Below are 19,250 nucleotides of genomic sequence, written 5' to 3' on the forward strand. Positions count from 1 at the left end.
TTTTCCAAAAAAGAAAATAAATAAATGAATAAAATAAGGTAGATGATTATGACGCTGACACAAAACCACATCGGTCACATTAATCACTCACTGTCCTAGTCCCGTCAGCACACAGACATGTTGCAATATCCCCCATAAAAAAGCAAAAACAACTGTGAAAAAATTGACATGACTGGAGCCATTTTAAAATAGAGCCTGAATAGCAGCCATGGCGGAGAAACTGCCTTATGTGTCTTTGTGTGCTCTGGGCCAAAACCTTTGGAGTGGGCAAAAAAGCAAGTGTTTTAAGCAATTATTACAGAAATCAGTGGGACAACAGATATCCTGGTCACAAGACTGAGACTAGTGGACTTTCTGAAGAGAAAATCAGTAGTCCATTAACATACAACCCGGAGTAGTTTGTGACTTAACACCCATAGAAAAATTTTCTTTCCTTCGGCTCATGCAATTGCCCCTTTCCCTTTCCTCATAAAACTGCCCTGGTTTCACCTGCAAGTGACACACTATTTGAGTCTCTCCCTGAGTCTGTGCTCCCTGAAATTCAATTCTTTGATCCCAAATAAACGTTCCTTTGTCTCTCATCCTGGCTCTTCATTTTTAAGTTGACACAATCAAAAAGGTTCCTGCCCTCTCTTTTCTCCACGTTTGACTTGATTTCACTGCTCCACTTTAGAGCAAGCCTCTTTGAAAAATTGATTCAAATTGAAATTTCTATTTCCTCTTCTCCCCTTTCCATTAAGGTTTCAGTTCCCAACCATTCCATCAAAACATCCCATGTCTTTGCCACCAGAAACCTCTACATTTCCAAACACACAGACCTTTGTATACAGTTTCAGAGAGTTTTCATACTACTCCTTCTATATTTGATACTTATATTCCCCTTTCCTTGAAATGTTTTCTTCATTTGCTCTTAGGGAGGTAATTTGTTCTCCTAGTTGCCTTTCTAACTCATTGGCTACTCATTCTCTCTGCTCCTTGCTCTTCTTCCTCCTGACCTGTAGGCCAGGAGGGCTCAGGTGTCTGCTCTGTCCACAGCCTCTATCAGTAATACAATCCTGTCTTGTGGCTTTAAATACCATCCTCATGCCCTTAGATACCAGATTTGCATCTCCAACCCCCACCTTTCCCTTGAGTTCTAGACTACAGTGTCAGAATTATTATTTTATTGCTCCAAGTGCCTGTAACATAGGCACCTTAAACTTAAAATGTTCAAAACACCACTTTTAGTTACAAAATTCCAACCACCTCCTCCCATAAGCATCCCTATCTCAGAAAATGGCACTTCTGGTGGCTCAGGTCAAGAACTTTGGGGCAACCTTGCCATCACGTACTCTCCCATATCTCCCATCCAATCTATTAGCAAACCCTGCCACATCTTCCTTCAAAGTACGGGCGTACCTTGTTTTATTGTGTTTCTCTTTGTTGCCCTTTACAGATACTGCATTTTTTTTTTTACAGTTGAAGTTTTGTGGCAACCCTGCCTCCAACAAGAGTATTGGTGTATTTTTTCCAACAGCATTTGCTCACTTTGTGTCTCTGGGTCACATTTTGGTAATTCTCACCATACGGCAATTTTTTCATTATTATTAGATTTATTATGGTGATCTGAGAACAGCGACCTTTGATGTTACTATTGTAGCCGTTTGGGGCCACCACAAACAGTACCCATTTCAGACAGAGAATCCACAATGTCTGTACTCTGACAGCTCTACCCCTGCCTTTCTGCCATCTCACCTTCTCTTCAAGCCTGAATAATATATGCCCAACCACACAGAAATTTTTAACTTGTGATTAACAAGTGCTCTATAAAAAATATAGATTCTCACATCAAGGAGTTTTATGAAATGTCTAATTTTCAATACCTCCAGAAACACAAAACCAGTAAAAGCATGATTGAAATTACGGCTTTTAAACGAAGCATGGAATTCTATCGCTTGTGACATCATTGGGTTATTATGTTGGTTTGTAGTGGTTTATCCGATAAAATTTATTTTTGTAGCTAATATTTTAACTCTAGTCATAAAAACAAATATTTTTTTGGTGTATCAATCTCTAAGGATTGATACACCAAAATAATATTATTTGTGTAAGATAAAGACTCCACTGCTTCTATATAACAGAGGTCTGTGGGCAAGTTAATACTGACATTTTATTTACAATAAATCTAAGATGGTCCTACCAGGTTAATAGTATCTATCACGCTAATAGGAAGGCATCTAGGTAAAATATTAACACACAAAACATAAAAATAGGTGGAGTTATGCTTTTTCTCACTTGGATCTTGAGTGTTATTGACAGGGAAGGAAAATTGGAGCACGTTTCTGTTATATCTGATTGTGAGACAGTCAGAAAAATTGTATTTTACACAGTAAAATATTTAAAATCACATTTTGGTTACTTCATTTTGTTACTTAGTGAAATATGACATATTATTTCATACCTGACAGGTCTTTTGAAGTATTGCAGTTATATGTTACTGAAATTATGACTTTCATTTTTAAAATAATAATTGATTAATTCTAATTTCAGACTGAACTTTAGATTCATAAGTGCACTGAATGTTATAATTTTTTCCAAAAACAGAAAACATTTGGAAAACCATACAGAACAAATCACATTGTTACTTCCAAGTAAATGGATCCTGTCCATGTGATTTTCCATGTCTTAATGAGTCCCCTTATGCAAAAAAAGCATTAGTTCTCCCCTACCTCACTGTGATAAAGTATTTCAAAACACTTAGTCAAATGTATTTTATTTTATAGCTATCTTCATAGATGCAGCCCTTCGGGGAGATCTGGTTTCTCCTTCTCATACCACTGGCATGGATGGTAAACTATCACCGCACTCCGAAACGCTTTCGCAAGTGATCTTATGTACACTTAAACTGTCCCAAAATGTAATTCCTCCTTTTCAAATAAGTTACACGAATGCATGCATATTTTTTAACCTACATTTATTCTATCTGTTAAACTTAAGGTACTTTACACTGCAGCTACTACTCATTGTTTCATTCCTTACAGAGTAATTTCTCACCTAATTCCTTGAGGGTGGGGCAGAATTGGAAGTGATAGAACACTGATGCTGTCATGATAGCAATAAAATAAATCCAAGGGGATTGGAACCCTGACCCTTTTGCAAAGTCATCAAAATGTTTTGGTTAGGTTAATTATGATAATGTATCACAAATAATTATAGAATCAGAAGGTAAGAATTTTTTTCTTCACTCTGGAAACCACATGAACTATTATCTGTCAGAAAATCTAATTATAAGCCTGATAATAATTGCACTAGATGGCCAGATGACAGTCTTTCACAAACTTAAACTTGTCTCTACATCTCATGATGTCTAATTTTAGTCTGTCCTCTGCCCTTACCCTTGTAACATTAACCAGGCAGGTATCAGCATGCTAACATGTTAAAATTATTAGTTTGCAACCAAATGCATTTCCTAAGACTGTTTAATGACTGCTTTCAATAATTCATGGTGAAGGCAGCCTGGTGAATGGATAATACAAGGAAATGAAAGTTAATAGTCTTGAGTCATAGTTAATCTTTGTTCTGTCACCTATTAGCTCCAATTCACTTTTCTTCTATGGACCACACACTTCTCATCTGAAATGTTGGATAGTGTCATCATTTCAGCATTTTTTCATTCTAACAATAGAATCCATACACTTCATACCTTCCCAGTGTAATGGTACCATTCACGTTAACACAATCTTTAACTGCTATCCTTTTGCTGTACTTAAGAGATCTCTTACTGAGAAATGTGTTGAAATGAAGTCCTCGAATATTTATTTTGTTAAGTTAAAACATATAATAAAAATAATTTCAAATGCAATTTGAAAATTAATTTCTTGGTGAAAGGATTTGTACAAACTTTATATAACGAATAGGGACACATATCAATTCCTATGCAGAGATTTAGGATGAAGAAACACTGCTTCTCTACTTACACTTTCTTTGATTTTCCTCAGTTCTTCTATTATCTTTTGAAAACATAAAATGATAGCAAGAGGGGGAAAAATAAGAACACACAAAGAAAATGCACTCACTTGAAAAATAAGTGGGGTTGAAATAATTGTTCTTTCAATCACTTTATTTCCTGTGTTATACATAAGTAAACAAGATAGAACAATACCTTTTAAACACTAATATTATTAAATCCACTTCATATTATAACTATTAGAAAATACATTATTATCGCGTGTGTCCCTACTAGTATAGTGAAGTTATAGCAATGTCTATGAAGTACCCATCCCTTAATGCATGTGTGTATACAGATATATATATATATGTATATATATATATATAGATACCTATATATCTATATATATATATCCTGAATATTCCATATCAGAAACAAAGTTCATTGCATTAGAAGTCTGGCAAATCTGTAATTTGTAATCATTATAATTACAATTTAGTACATGGAAGCATGCCTATTTTTAAACGGTCTTAATTATTTAAAAAAAGGCTTGTGCAGTAAGAAATTATGGCTTAGCATTTAATTTAATCACACCTACTTCCCAGTACAGAAATCAGGAACTGTTCTTATTTTTTTTAATAGATCAATGAATCATGGGACTGAGAGTTTAGTAGTATATTTTTGTTTCTGCTTAATAAATTGTTGCATCTGTGATAAGGTTTCTTCCAGTGTAAGGGAATAAATAAGAACTAAATAAAATATATGAGAACAGCAGCAGATAAGCTATAGTGAAGTTACAAATATTTTGTTAAGCAATCTTTTTTGGTTTCATGATATCAAAATAGGGCAAAAGAAAAGTGTGCCATAACATTTATGTCTGGCAAAAAAACGTGTTGGAAACATTAACCACTTTAGAGGGATTCTGAATAAATGGATTATCACCAAAAAGACAGAAGCCAGTTAACTGCCTCAGTTTTTGGTTTATCTTTATTTGTTTGAAAACTTCATGGATTAATTCCCGTAGAGCTTGGAAGTGAAACAATTGTACAATTGGGGGAAGGCAAGTTTGATCTTAGATAAGAATCGAGTGAAGTAGTTTGTGCCTGGTAGTGGGAAAATTATTATTTTTTTAAATGGGAAGGAGGAATGCAATTCTCTGTAAATGATAAGGTAATATATACATATGTCAGTAAGGGAGGTATATTTATATCCCCATTTTACAGATAAGGAAAAACTGTGGAGCGTTTGAAGTAAGTTGCCTAAGATGATACAAACATAAGATCTGTAGAAAGATGAACACCGGACACATGAGGGTTGTCACCTACGGTTAGGACAACCCTGTAACCGCACTGTGAATGGCTCCCCTTGAAGTTGTACGCAGAAGGAGCTCTAAACACAGACCTGGGGGGATACAGTAAACAAAAGATGATCTGACACAGTAGGAAGCAACAGGAGGGGTCCTGGTATAATGATCCTCCACTATCTTACATTATGCTACTAATTATATTTTGGCTATTTACTTTCTTTAGCTGCTCTGGTTTCTCCGATAAATCAAGTTTGATTTCACCAATTTCCTGTATAATTGGGAAAGTGCTGAATGAATGTCATTAAGTTCTGCTTAATTTAATTTATTGGCCATCGAGTTATTGCTGGATGAATGACTGATGGATATATATGTGTATTGATATTTCAACATAGTATAGAGTACTGGGTGTAATGCACATATGGACCTGTGTGCTATTTGGGTAAAGTTTTAAATTCATTTTCAAAGATGGGACTGAGGGACAAGCAGGAGCAAGCAAAGTACATATGGGCGGTAATTACAATTAACAAGGGCTTAAGTGATATTGTGGCTTCTGTTTTATAAGGAATTTAAAACACTACAAGTAGAGATACCAAATTTGAATACAATTTAGTGCTACCACAGAATAATGTTTTCTTATTTTTGCCAAGAAGTCAAACTAAACAGGCTTTTATATGTCTTGAAAATTGATAAGATATTCTAAAGTAACTGCAAAAAAGGAGTTTCATGTAACCGAATGAGAAATATAAAGGTTAAGATTCCCTTAAAATACAAGTGGGGGGAGTTGGGACTTTTATGTTCATCTGTGATGGAATGATTTAAACGGAATTAGCCTTGTCACCATAAACAGTTATAATACTGGACAAAAAAACAAAACAAAAACAAGAAACCAGGTGATGAGTTTCAGGAACTGGAAAACAAGCAGCACAAGTCTGTGGTATTTGAGAGCAGGGCACTCCAAGGTGAGCCCGTGTGGACTGGGGTCACTCACGTGAGGAGAATTTCTTGTCCAAGATGCAGGGAGTTTGAGCCTAAGCAGTTGAGTAGCTTCACTGAGGTCAAAGGACAGAAATAAGAGTTCTTGGATACAGAAGCTGGAATCTGTGGGGCGGGACTCCAGAAAGGAAGGAGGGAGGCTCAGATTCTCTGCAGGGATTCCCTGCAGATTTTTGGCTGAGGCCTGGGCTGAATATATACAGGGTGAGAGTGTAAGAGGCTGACCAGGGAGAAGATGCTGCAGGGCTGAGAGCAGAAGAGAGATGCTACAAACTGGAGGTTAGAAGGGTCACTGAGCTTTCAGAGAAATCAATAAAAGTATTTAATTTGAAAAATAGAAGCAAAACTGAAGAAAAGGGAACAGAAATTTAGTGACCTGTGAAATACTAAACAGCCTAGTATATGTATAATTGGAGTTTTAGAAGGAGATGAGAATGAGAAGGAGGGCAGAAAGATTATTTGATGAAATGCTGACCCACAAATCTCAAATGTGACATTAAAAATCAACAAGAAGAATCTTAGTGAACCCCAGACGCCCCCCCCAAAAAAATTATACTTGAAAACGTCATGAACAAACTATTGAAAAACCAGGAAAAAGATAAAATTTTAAAGTCAACCCAGAGGGGTGGCAAAAAAAGATATTGCATACAGGCAGAAAATCATATGAATAAAAGCTCACTTCACATCAGAACTAGAAGACAAGAAGATAATGGAAAAGAAAAAAAAATCAACTCAGTATTCTGTATTCTTAAAAAATATCCTTCAATGGAGATAAAATAAAAGAATTTTCAGATAAAAGAAAGTTGATGAATTTGTAACTAGCCAACCTACACAACGAAAAATCCTAAAGAATGTTGCTCAGCATGAAGGGAATGATACCAGATGAAAACTAGCATCCACAGGTAAAAATAAAGGACATTAGAAATGGCAATTCTGTGGCTAAATATAAAGGACATTTTTCCTTTTCTTTTATAAATTTACATAAATATAACTGGTGGTTTAAGGCAAATCGTATTTTAAGAGACATTTTCTATTACACGTTGCCTAAACATATGACAGCAATATGAAAAACATCAAGAATACATGAAAAGATATTGTTAGTTTCTTGCATTTGTGACGTAGTAAGGGTGAGGTAGGAAATGGGAAATGTGCATTGTGAGGCGGGAAATGTCAGTTGCAGAATGAAAAATGTTTCAGTATTAATGCTAAGTTGACTTTCACAAGTTAAAGAAATAATTGCTAGCCCTAAAGTAAGCATGGGAAAAAATATTAAAGGTAAATTAAAATGTCTATATCAAAGTAAAATGGAATAATAAAAAAACTTAAAATTAATGCAAAAAAAGCTGCAAAGGAGCAACAGGAAGAATGAACTTTAAAAAAGCAAGATGATATGCTTAAAATCACATTGATAAATACATTAAATATCAAATGGATTAATAATGCCAACTCAACTGTAAGGAAGATTTCTTTAGATATATAAGGGGGATGAAAGGATAGAACAAACGTGTACACATAAGTACGGGAAACTTGACATGTCTCTCTTGATATTAGAGAAAGCCAACTTCAGAATGAAAAGAGGCATTTTATTAGGATAAAATGGTCAATTAATCAGGACTATATAATTCTGAACATGCATAGAAATTAATAGCATAGATTTAAAATACTAAAAGAAATTAGCACAGCTAAATGGAGAAATGAGGAACACTACAATTACAGTTGAAGATGTTAATACCCCTCTCTCAGTATTTGAAACAAGTAGACAAAAATATTAGGGAGAATATTAGAAGACCTGAGTGACCGTGAACTAACTGATTTACAGAGCACACCATACCAAGTAACGGAAGAGCACATAAACTAATCACCCATATAGAGCATATGCTGGGTCATAAAATAGTGGTTAATATATTTCAAAGGGGAAAATCTTACAGAATATTGTCTATTACTAGAATGGCACTAACCTAGAAATCAATAGTAAAATATTTAGAAATTATCCAAATACCTGGGAGTTTAATAACAGTCTACTAAATGACCGATTAGCAAAATAAAAAATCACCAAGAAAAATTCAAAATTATTTTGAATTTAATTTTTTTTAAAGTAGGCTCCACACCCAGCATGGAGCCCAACAGGGGGCTTGAACCAATGACCCTGACAGAGTCAAGACCTGAGCTGAGAACCAAGAGTGAGACACTCAACCAACTGAGCCACCCAGGCACCCCTTATTTTGAATTTGATTAAAACAAAAAGTACAGTTTATACTAGACATTATTTAAGAAGGAGAATTTGTTAAAACATTTTATGAACCATGAACTTGAAAACTCATTTTCCTGAATAATTATTACTGCTCCTGCTTACTTTTTTACTTTCTTAATGTGTCATTTTTGGGATATGAAGAAGTAGAAATCTACAGCTTCTCAATCTTGGGATAACTAACATTTGGAATGAATAATTCTCTGTTGCAGGGGCTGTTCTGTGCTTTGCAGGAAGTGTAGGAACATCCCTGGTCTCTACCTTGTTAGTAGCACCCCTCCCCCTGGCTGTGACACTCAAACACGGATGCAGACATTACTGACTGTTGCCAGGGGTGGGACGGTGAGGGGTCAGGGGATTAATCTCCCTGCACTGAAAACCACAGAGCTAGAACGTCACCTTTGTGGTCGGATAGATGGGGGTGGATTACAAACTGCACATGCACCCACTTTGTTTCCACTGGAGTCTACTCAACCATTCTAAGCTTCTATATTTATTCCTAGGTATACTTTGAAGAAAGATAGTATATACCAAGAGACTAACATTATGTTTGCCAACGAGTCAACTCTCAACACGTATGGAGTATTATTATTTCTCTTCCACAATGCAAATACGGACTGTAAGGAAACTCCCCAACTAAAATGACATTTTGTGATAGCCAAACTACTTTAAAAAGGTTATTTAACCTTCATGGTTTATAATCTCATTTATATGAATTTATCCTTATAACTGAAATGTGTCAACCCTCATATATTTCCCATGAAAATATGCTAATCATGGAAGTAGATTAGGATTAAACAATCTATTCCATTAAGCATCAAAGATTCTCTTCTTTGAACTGTTGCCGTGTGTCAAGATATTTGCCACATCCGATTCTCAGTATTCTCCACTGTGACATGAGAAAGTATAAATTCCTTGGTGATTTCAACAGGCAAATAAAGTCCTTTAAAAATTACAGGCATCAATAATTTTAAGAAATAGTTCTTAAATTCTTTACAATCTCTAGGATTATAAGAAAGAATTTAAAACATTTTAAAGTGATTTAATATGGATATAGCCTTTAGGGTGAGAATAAAATGAGATAGAAATCACTCTAACACTGCTCTGGAAATGATGATTCTTCTTCAGCAGAAATTGAAGCTGATGTGGAGAAGTCATAAGCTATTGCACAAGTACAATTAACAGCCCACATACCTTGAATATATGCACGGTTTTTACTCATTCTAGTCTTTACTCATTTTTGTCCAATCACTTGATAACTAAATATTTGATAAATATGTCATATACCCATGCCAGTACTTTAATGAGTTTCCAGTAAAACTAGTTTCTCTTTTCAGAAGCTAGTTCAGTCTAGTTTGGGCGGCTCGGCATACAATGAAAAATCTCACAGAGACAAGTTACAGTCAATAACTTCTGTTGAGAGTGGGAAAGAGGTCCGAAGCAATTACAACTCTGAGAATTAAAGATATGCTTGGTGAAACACGTGGGTGCTCAGGACCTTAAAAAAAGAGTAGGACTCGTGTCATTAAAAAGAAGAGGGGTAGATGTTCTAAACAGGGTGCAGAGCAAGAACAAGGCTGGAAGGTTTATTAAGCTTAAAATCTTTGGCATTCGTGAGATAACTGGCCTGCCAAGAAGCCAAGTATTGTTGGGGAGTATGGGTTGCAGTAAGATTATAGAGGTCTCTTAATGACAGAGAGAAGAATTTTTGCTTTAGACACAGTGGATAAGCATTAAAAATTTTTGAGAAGAATTATATCATACAAGTACTTTGTAGATGATATATATAGTGACATGAAGTAATACTGAATTGCAAATGGAGGTTGCAAGAGAAAACTAGAATGCAATAATATCACTATCAACATTCTTTCCAATTATAAAAGATAATATGACAGATTGGATTAATGTATCTATCAGTCTGTGAGTTTCTGCAAGTACTCACAGTATTTTTTAAAAAGATGCCCAAATTTCTATTTCTTTTGTTTCTCTTACTGATGCAAATTATCCCAATGTATAAAATTCTTTGGGTTACAAAAAAAAAAAAAAAACACCCTTATTTTCTATACACATACATTTGTATATTTAAGAGATAGAAATTAGAAAATATATTTGAACAGATTATTTTCTCCTGACTCTTGGGGACATAACAGCACAATATTTATGACATATATGGAAAAATATGTTCTTCTATCATACCTCTGAGTAGCTAATGCCAGCTATATGGCTGCTCAAGCCAAAAGCAGCTTAGCTAAACCTGGGGACCCTTGTAGCTGCACCTGTCCAATACAGGTCACCTGAAAGCTCTGAACGAACCTTGTAGGGAAAACATTGATAAAACGCCGAACTCCGCATTTGTATTTGAAGTAATCTGAGGGCCAACCCCTTCACCATCTTGCCCTTTGATTTTCCTGAATGGCAATCTGTTTCTCCACCTAGCGGTTACCACTACCTCTGCTTATGAGCACGAGGAGATTTATTCTTACATTTCCCTAAACGTATAAACACTGTAAACTTTCAGGTTAAAAAGTATGGTCACAATAACTTTAGCTTTCAAGGTAGACAGCTATTTGCATATAAACTTTGGCTAATATTACTACAGTACTTTGCAGTATTTTAGAAATGAAATCAGAAAATATTTTTCATAAAAGTTCTTCGCTGATTTCTTTAAGCACCCTGATGCAAGAAATTGAAATTCATTCTACAATAAAGTCAAAACTAGCTTATGGTACAAAAAGAATAAATAATTAAAACATTTCTGTGTCTTTAATGAAGTCTATACCAGAGAGCAAGCAAAGCTAAGCAAAACCAAACAAAATCAAGCAAGAACATTTACAAAAATCAGCACTTACCCATATTTTGCAAAATTTGCCCAGTATTTCATTATGGATCTACTCAAAATTTCCTCAGCTTTTGTGTAATTAGCTCTTCTTTCCAGAGGTAAACCAAAGACAAATTCAATTTCATAACCATGCATCACTCCCATCCATTCTGGCCAAGGAAGTTGGGAGGATCGGTGTTCAAAATAGTAGAAAAAGGCATTATTTCCCAATTCGGAGAACTTTTTGGTGAACTCCAAGGCTGGGCATATGATGTTGTAATCCCCAAGAACATCGTCCAATGCGTCGCGGTATTTTTCAGCTCTCTGATCATCTAACAAGTCCACATAGTAAAAAAGGATCGATTCCCTTCCAAATTCACTCACTCCTGGAAAATACATTTTCAAACCTTCTTGAAAGTCTTTTCTAGTTATGATACTGTCGTTATCTTTGCTGAAACCAGGAGCACCATATACTAAAAATGCTGTCCCTTCATCTTTATTCACGCCCACCAAGATCTGGGCTTTTTTGAACTGTCCAAGTTGGAGTAGGGTGTCTGGCATGTCAGTGAGAAAATCGCCATCCACAAGTGGACCAAAGTTTACAGACAAAAGAGTATCAGAGGGGACAACCAAGACTTCATTCAGTAGAATTTCCTGGGGATCTTTGTTTCGAAGGCATTTGATTATCTCTGTCTCATTTTCCCTAGAGCAACCAATAAATTTAGCTAAGGTCAACGTTCTGTTCCTGGCTTCCTCAAGAGACATGACCGCCCAAGGGGCATTAGAGGATCCACTTTGCAGAATGGCTCTGGTAAACAAAGGCTGGCTTCTAGGAGAAAGTAAATGAAGGCTAACTGAACCTGCTCCCGCACTTTCCCCAAAGAGAGTTACACTTTTTGGATTTCCACCAAAGGCTGCTATATTTTTCTGGACCCACTGAAGTGCCAACTGTTGGTCAAATAAGCCCATGTTCCCTGGTACCTCGGGATTTCCTGGTAAAGCTAAGAATCCTAGGGCACCCACCCTGTAGTTCATGGAAACTACAATAACTGTTTCAACTCGAGCTAGAAATTTGCCGTCATAAACAGGCAAAGATGAGGTTCCGGTTTGAAAACCACCACCATAGATCCAGACCATTACAGTCGCATTTTTTGGTTTAGGTGTTGGAACCCACACATTCAGATACAAACAGTCTTCACTGAGATCCGTGTTTGGGTTCCACATCTCGGATCCAGGGAAACCTGGGAAACTTTGATCTGTGTTCTGGTAGCAAGAATTTGCATATTTTGTGGCATTCCAAATATCGGACCACTTGGTCAAGAACTGTGGCTTTTTGAATCGAAGTCTACCAAGAGGTGGCTGTGCATAGGGAATTCCAAGAAAGGCTGTTACTGTGCCTCCAAGAACCGGCAAGCTCACCCCTCTAACTTTTCCGTTCTTGGTGGTAATTACCATGTCTTCCTCCATGTGGGACTTCCCGATAAGCACCCAGAGCAGAAGAAACCGCAAGAGAAATCGGACGCTTATGATCGTACCCTTGCTCTGCATATTGATTTCTGAAAGAGAGGTAATCAGGAAGTTTTAAAAGCCTCATGCACCAAGTATTATATTTTCTTTATAATAATTAACTGAAATGCAGTAGTTCTTATTAATCCTACCAATTATGAAAACTAATAAATCTGCTACCACTATAAAAGTTTTGTTAAAAACAAAACACACACACACACACACACACACAGAAAATGCTTGGAGATACTTCAGTTTTCAATTTAGAACAGGAATAAGTGGAATGGAAAAGTAGATATTATTTCACTTTGGAAAATTCATTATCAAGTGTCTGTGAGGAAGATTAAGTATTTTAAAGAGAAAGTTTGTCCCAGGCATATGTGTGTGTGTGTGTGTGTGTGTGTGTGTGTGTGTGTATACATACACACATACTTTTTTTTTACCATACACAGACCCACCAAAAGTGGCATTACGTGGTAGTCAACTTATGAAGATACCATTTCTACCTTGATTAGAGGAGAAAATATAAGCTCATGTATTCTCTGAAATGTGTACAATTCTATTCATGGTCAGCTGACTCTTGACAGAACTGTGAAGTAGATTGAGAACCTTTAAGGATCCTTAGACTTCTGTTACTGGCTTTTTCTGTTTCCATGGTCCCTTCTGTGGTTCTTTTTGCCTCATGGTTTCTTCCTCTACACAATCCAGAAGAGAATTTGGACAATCTATTCATAGAATATGAAGTAACAAAAATACAGCAGTTGTCTTGATCCTAAAAATTGTGAAGACTAACAAATCTGCTGCCACTGTAAAGAACTGTGGAAAAACTGGAAGAGAGAACTGTGGATGTATCCCAGACAATTTCCCTGGAAGTGAGTAATGAAGAAAGCCCTCTCTACCACAATTACAATGTCAATGGAGAGAATCAGCAGCTGATAATGTAACGCATGGGAGGAGATACTTTGAAGGAATTTTACACTCAGGGATTACTCAATGCACATCTGTTATTTGTTAATTGATTAAAGTATATGCAACTGGTGGGGTTACATGTGTTAACATGGTCAGATTACTTGCATTTTGATAATGGACAAAATAAGTGAGATTAAGAGGACTAATGCTGAGGAATTACTGGAAAGAGTAGATGAAAAAGGAATCATTGAGACCCACAAAATCATAACTATTTGACATTTTACTAAACAATATTTATTGATGACATGAAAGGATTGCTTGTGGAAATCAAAGTTTTATTAAAAATTCATAATGTGGGGCACTTGGTGGCTCAGTGGGTTGAGCGTCCGACTCTTGGTTTCAGCTCAGGTCATGATCTCATGGGTCATGAAATCTAACCACGTCGGGCTCCAAGCTCAGCAGGGAGTCTGCTTCCTCCCTCTCCTTTCCTCTGCCCCTCCCCCACTCACACTTGTGTATGCTGTCTCTCAAATAAATAAATAAATAAACTCGTAATGCACACCTGAATTTTTTCTAAATTAGCAAAACCTAAAAATCAAATTCTGGAACTTCACATGACAAAGAGGGACACAAAAATGTAATGCCCATATCATTTAAACGAACTAACATCTTTATATAACTGAAAGAAAACCTGATTAAACAGTCAAATACAAACACTGATTCTCATCCACACGATAATAACAAAGGTCCATAAATGTACAAAAATTTTTCTGTATTATTTTTGATACTGTAATTGTAAATACAATATGTGTCTAAGAAGCTGATGCTGTGAGCATCGAGATTTTTTTTTAATTTAGATTGTCTTATAAGGTAGAGAGAATAAAGTATTATCCTGAAAACTGTTCCAGAGTTAGGGTTCTCACATTTTAAATCAACCTCATTCGCCACTGCCAATAGTACAGCTAGTGATGAACAAGTATCTTTTGATCCCCCCAAAAGATCTGGATAACATGATTGATTGTACAGTATTTTGTTCAGTGTACTTAGGGATATCTCTGTCTCTGTCTATATATCTATATAACTAGATCAAATTCTATTAATGTCCATATACATGCATGTATATACACATATATGTCTATATATAATGGTTATAAAAATAATAAGGTTTAAGAAATCAAACTGTGAGATTATTTTATGTTATCAGTTTTGATACAATGGAATCTGTGTTAAGACTATTAAATATACTATTGAATTACATAATATTTTAACACTGTTTGTATACTATTATGATATTTATGATTTCTGTACTATTATGACATCATATAGTATTTATGATATACTATCTATGATAATTAGAATGATATCATAGTATTGTGATAATGTAAGAATAATGTAAAGGCTCTTGCAGACTTAACACTTACTAATGAAATTTTCTATTTCTGACAGTTTAGGAGTTTTAGAGGCATAGCTACCACAGTCTTATTTTTTTTTTTCCTTCTGATAATTTCTAAGCCCTTTCTTTTAAATAGATGGAGGTGACATCTGGAGAACAAAGTGCTGCAATGGATTTTTTTTTTCTTTTTAAAAACCTGCTTTGGAAAGAAAATAGGAATTCAGACATGAAGACAGTTTATTCTAAGCTGCATTTAAACAGATTAATTGCAGTATCTCTGGTTGTACTCATTCCTCCCTGTGGCCCTGTTCAAGCAATGTTCTCTGAATCTAAAGTAAAGATCATCTGGGTGTTTTTCGGTTTGGTTTTTTTTTTTTTTTTTTTTTTTTTTGTGGTTTTATATAGGTATTATTTTGCCTTTATAATTCAAACACCTAATGGTAATAATTTTTGGTTTCTGATAATTTTCAAACATGTTGTACAGTTTAATAATTTTATTGCGCAGCAAGTGTAATATTACCAAAACACTTTGCTTTTGATTGTAATTAATGAATGTAATAATTTTCTTTGAATATTTTAAAAAATATCTACTATAACACCTAAAAGATTATAGTATCATTCCTATGTCACTTAGCTTGATTTTCTTGTATGTGTTTATTTATATTTGTGCTGAATAGATGTTAATGTTGTATAGTATGACTTATGCAAATAATAGTCTTGCTTTCTCAACAATGATCTATGAGTCATCATCTCACAAGTAATGTAATTAGTAACATTCAAAAAAATCATTGTAAGTATGTGTTCACTGCAAGGATGCCAATATAATTCCAACTCACCACCATGCTACCTGTCGGAGCATTTATATACTACACTATGAAGTCTAGACTTTAATATAAAAGTATGCATATGCTCACATACACATGGTTAGCGTAGGGTAATATTTTTATAGTTAGCTGCAGTACTGACTTAAATAAGGATTATGTTGTCCTTTTCATAATCTGGTATTCTCTATTCTAACAGGTTGCTCTGTATTTTTAGTATATGTCATCACATGATTAAATAATCAAAAGAGGAATAAGGGAGACTAAGAAAATATATTAGTCCATATATCTAAATCTTTATTAACAATTAAAAATTAAATAAAACCTCATTCTTTTTCAATAAATTCTGATGCAAGTTGGCTAATGTCACATTAAATAAAAATTTAAATTCTGAGAATATATAACACATGAACGTGAGAATGGGGAAGAATGGGGAAAATTTTCATACCAACTACAACTGAGTATCTGAATAGATCACTTAACTTACTGCCATAGTTTTTGAAAGAAAGGCAAGAGTCCTCATTTGGAATTGCAAGAGGAAATGAATGCTGGGCATGGAAAGAAGGAAAAACTAGAAAGATAATGAAGACTATAGTATTCCAAGGTTGTCAAGTGCTCCGGGATATCAAAATCTACTGGCAATTTTTGGAAAATATTCCAAACTTTTAACAATATAACTTTTGAAAATAAAAAAAGCGAAAAAATTACTTTTTTTTCATTTTTGATTTAATTTTTATTTTAATTTTAATTTTGATGTGTAATTCCTCAATTTTGAGGAATATATGTTATACCGTAAGACATGGCTGTAATAAAATGATTGATAGAGCTATTTATTTGCCATAGTTTATTATCAACCACATTTTCAAAATAATTGGCTGCCAAGGACTTCTTAAAAGATGGTCAAGCAAATATTGATAATAGTTTTCTCTGAGTGTAATTTTCCTGTTTTTTTTTTAAAGTTATAATATGTATTTCTATATAAAAATAAACCTTCTTAAAATAGGGGGTCAAGAGCCATCTAGATAATACGATCTAGAACAAATGCCTCTAAAATGTATTTGGTCAAATTAAACAACTAAGCCTTTATACCAAACCTAAAAAGCTTGTTTTGTTGCAGGCTATCTGAAGTGGGGAACTGAGGAAGTCTGTTTATAAATAGACTATACCACTGTCTTTCAGGGATCCTTCAGATACCCATTAGGCACTAAAAGAATGTGTAGATAGAAGACACTATATTAGGTATGAGAAGCATAAGAGCTGTATCTGTCCTCAATCAGGAACATCATTCACAAACTTTTAATCGTGCGAATAATTCAAACAGTTAATATTAGACCAGTAATATCGGGTCTTCTTTGAAAGTTGAATCTGGTGTTAAGTTGACATCTTTTCAATTATAATTCTCTAATGTCCTGCAGTTTTTATAAGAATGAGCAGATTTTGGCATCAATATGAAGACAACATACAACTTAAATATGTTATTATTAATTGCTATCAAAAATGATGCAAAGCAGAAACTAAATATATAAACAAGGTGTGACTTGCTAAGATATTATTCGCTCATATTTTAAAAACTGAAATGTGGAATAGATCTCAAACATTTTCTTACAGTTAAAGAAGCAGGACATTAAAAACAAACAACAATAAAACAACAAGAAATATAGGAAAATAAAACAACTTAGCAAATCCCATTAACAATTTTGTCATTTACGATGTCATTTCAAAGTCACAGAAAATTCTGAAGATTTTCATTTAAAGTATAAAGCCACTCTTTAAAAACTCCTGTTCATCCTTAAACAAGTAACTATTCACATAAGTGAAATATAACTATAGTTATCAAAAGTATGAGGTAGTTTATATTATGGAAGGCATTATACAGACTAGTGATAGTAACTCCTAGTTGAGTTTATGATTATGTAATATGTTCATAAAAATTTAGAAGTCCTACTTTTGAAATAAAAAATTAAATTATAAATAGAAATCATAAACAATGAAATAATTTCATCCACATTTCAGTTTACTTTTAATCATTCACACATTTTATACTCAATGTTTAATTCTCTGATCAAACGAGAACTGATATCAAAATAAAGGTAGATTTACAAGACTATAGGATGAGCAGAAAATCTGTATCTGCTAATTGTTTCTATAATAATAGAAATAATAGCAAATTTACAATATTTTGCTGTAATTTAAATGCACATATTTTTTTAAAAAGAGGACAACTAGAACAGAGGGGGGAAAGTTTGCAAATCAAATCAGAAAACATAATTTTCTTTTATATGTAAAAAACTTAGACTTTATTCTTTGCAAATTGATGTTGTTTCAGATGACAAAATGTTGATTAAGAAAAGTACCCTGTCAAGCCAGACAATAAGAGAACTATTCATTTCATGCCACTTAAAAAAAAAAAAAGAAAGAAAGAAAGAGAAGAAAAGAAAAAAAGAAAAAAGAAAAAAATAGAGTAAGACTGGTCAAAGACCACTTTTGTTACTCTTTTCAGGAGAGATAGAGATTCACTGAATCCTGCATTTAAGGGTAAAATACAGCATAAAAATGTTTTCCCTTAGGGAGTGCACTCTGAACATACATCACAGTGATTCCACAAGTGCTACGGTCCTTTACACAAAGTTGAATAAATTCATCATGTCCTCAGCAGTTAAAGGGACTCAGTTTGCGTTCCTTGAATAATAGGCAGATTTGATGCATGTGTCTGCTCCCTTGCTTCCTCCGTCCCATTTGCAGTAACCGTTCTCCACAGAGCACCAAAGGGGCACAGCAAACAAGTGAAGGGATAACAATCCTCCTACAGAATGAGCTTCGCTGTAAGTTGTATCTCTACACGAACATGTAAATTCAGAGCAGCTTACCTGACTCACTGCAACAAAGATGATAAAGTTTGCAAGGAGTGGAAATCATGTAATACTTCGGGGAAATGCAGTATGCAGCTGCTGCTCCAGCCTGTAAATTGGACTGCACTGACATTACAATCAACTGTTACTGACAAAGCTCGCGAGAGTTGGCAGCAGCAACTTGGTCTAGAGGCAGCCAATCTTTACTTTCTGACATCTGTTCAAAGGCTAATGGTATGAATGCAATAGTGATTCATTTACAAACGTATGACCGGATTCATGCTTGGCGATTGCAGGCGCTCATTTCAGGGTGAAGGAAAAAAAGATATAGGAGCTTCTTTAACAAACAGAAGCTGAAACTGAACAGAAAAATGCATGTGTTTTCCTTTTTTAAATACTACCAGAACTTGTAAGGTCTTTTCCCTTTTTTATAGAATATACATGGAGGGAGCTCATTTTAAGATTTAAAGACGGACACA

At 34.7% G+C, this 19,250-nt stretch overlaps 1 protein-coding gene across 1 annotated transcript in view; it reads right to left on the reverse strand.

Annotated features, from left to right (window-relative positions):
• BCHE (butyrylcholinesterase) overlaps positions 1–18,933 on the reverse strand; it is a 56,470-nt gene extending 37,537 nt beyond the window's left edge. The window contains exons 1-2 of the mRNA XM_045811188.2: positions 18,790–18,933; positions 11,325–12,849 (exon numbers count right to left, since the gene is read on the reverse strand). Of these exons, the coding sequence (XP_045667144.2) occupies positions 11,325–12,849; positions 18,790–18,904 (1,640 nt within the window). The 5' untranslated portion in view covers positions 18,905–18,933. The remainder of the gene's footprint in view (positions 1–11,324; positions 12,850–18,789) is intronic.
• Between the last annotated feature and the right edge of the window lie 317 nt (positions 18,934–19,250).

This window comes from Ursus americanus, chromosome 20 (genome assembly GCF_024610735.1).
Source record: "Ursus americanus isolate L20-20 chromosome 20, mUrsAme1.1.p, whole genome shotgun sequence".
NCBI lineage: Eukaryota > Metazoa > Chordata > Mammalia > Carnivora > Ursidae > Ursus > Ursus americanus.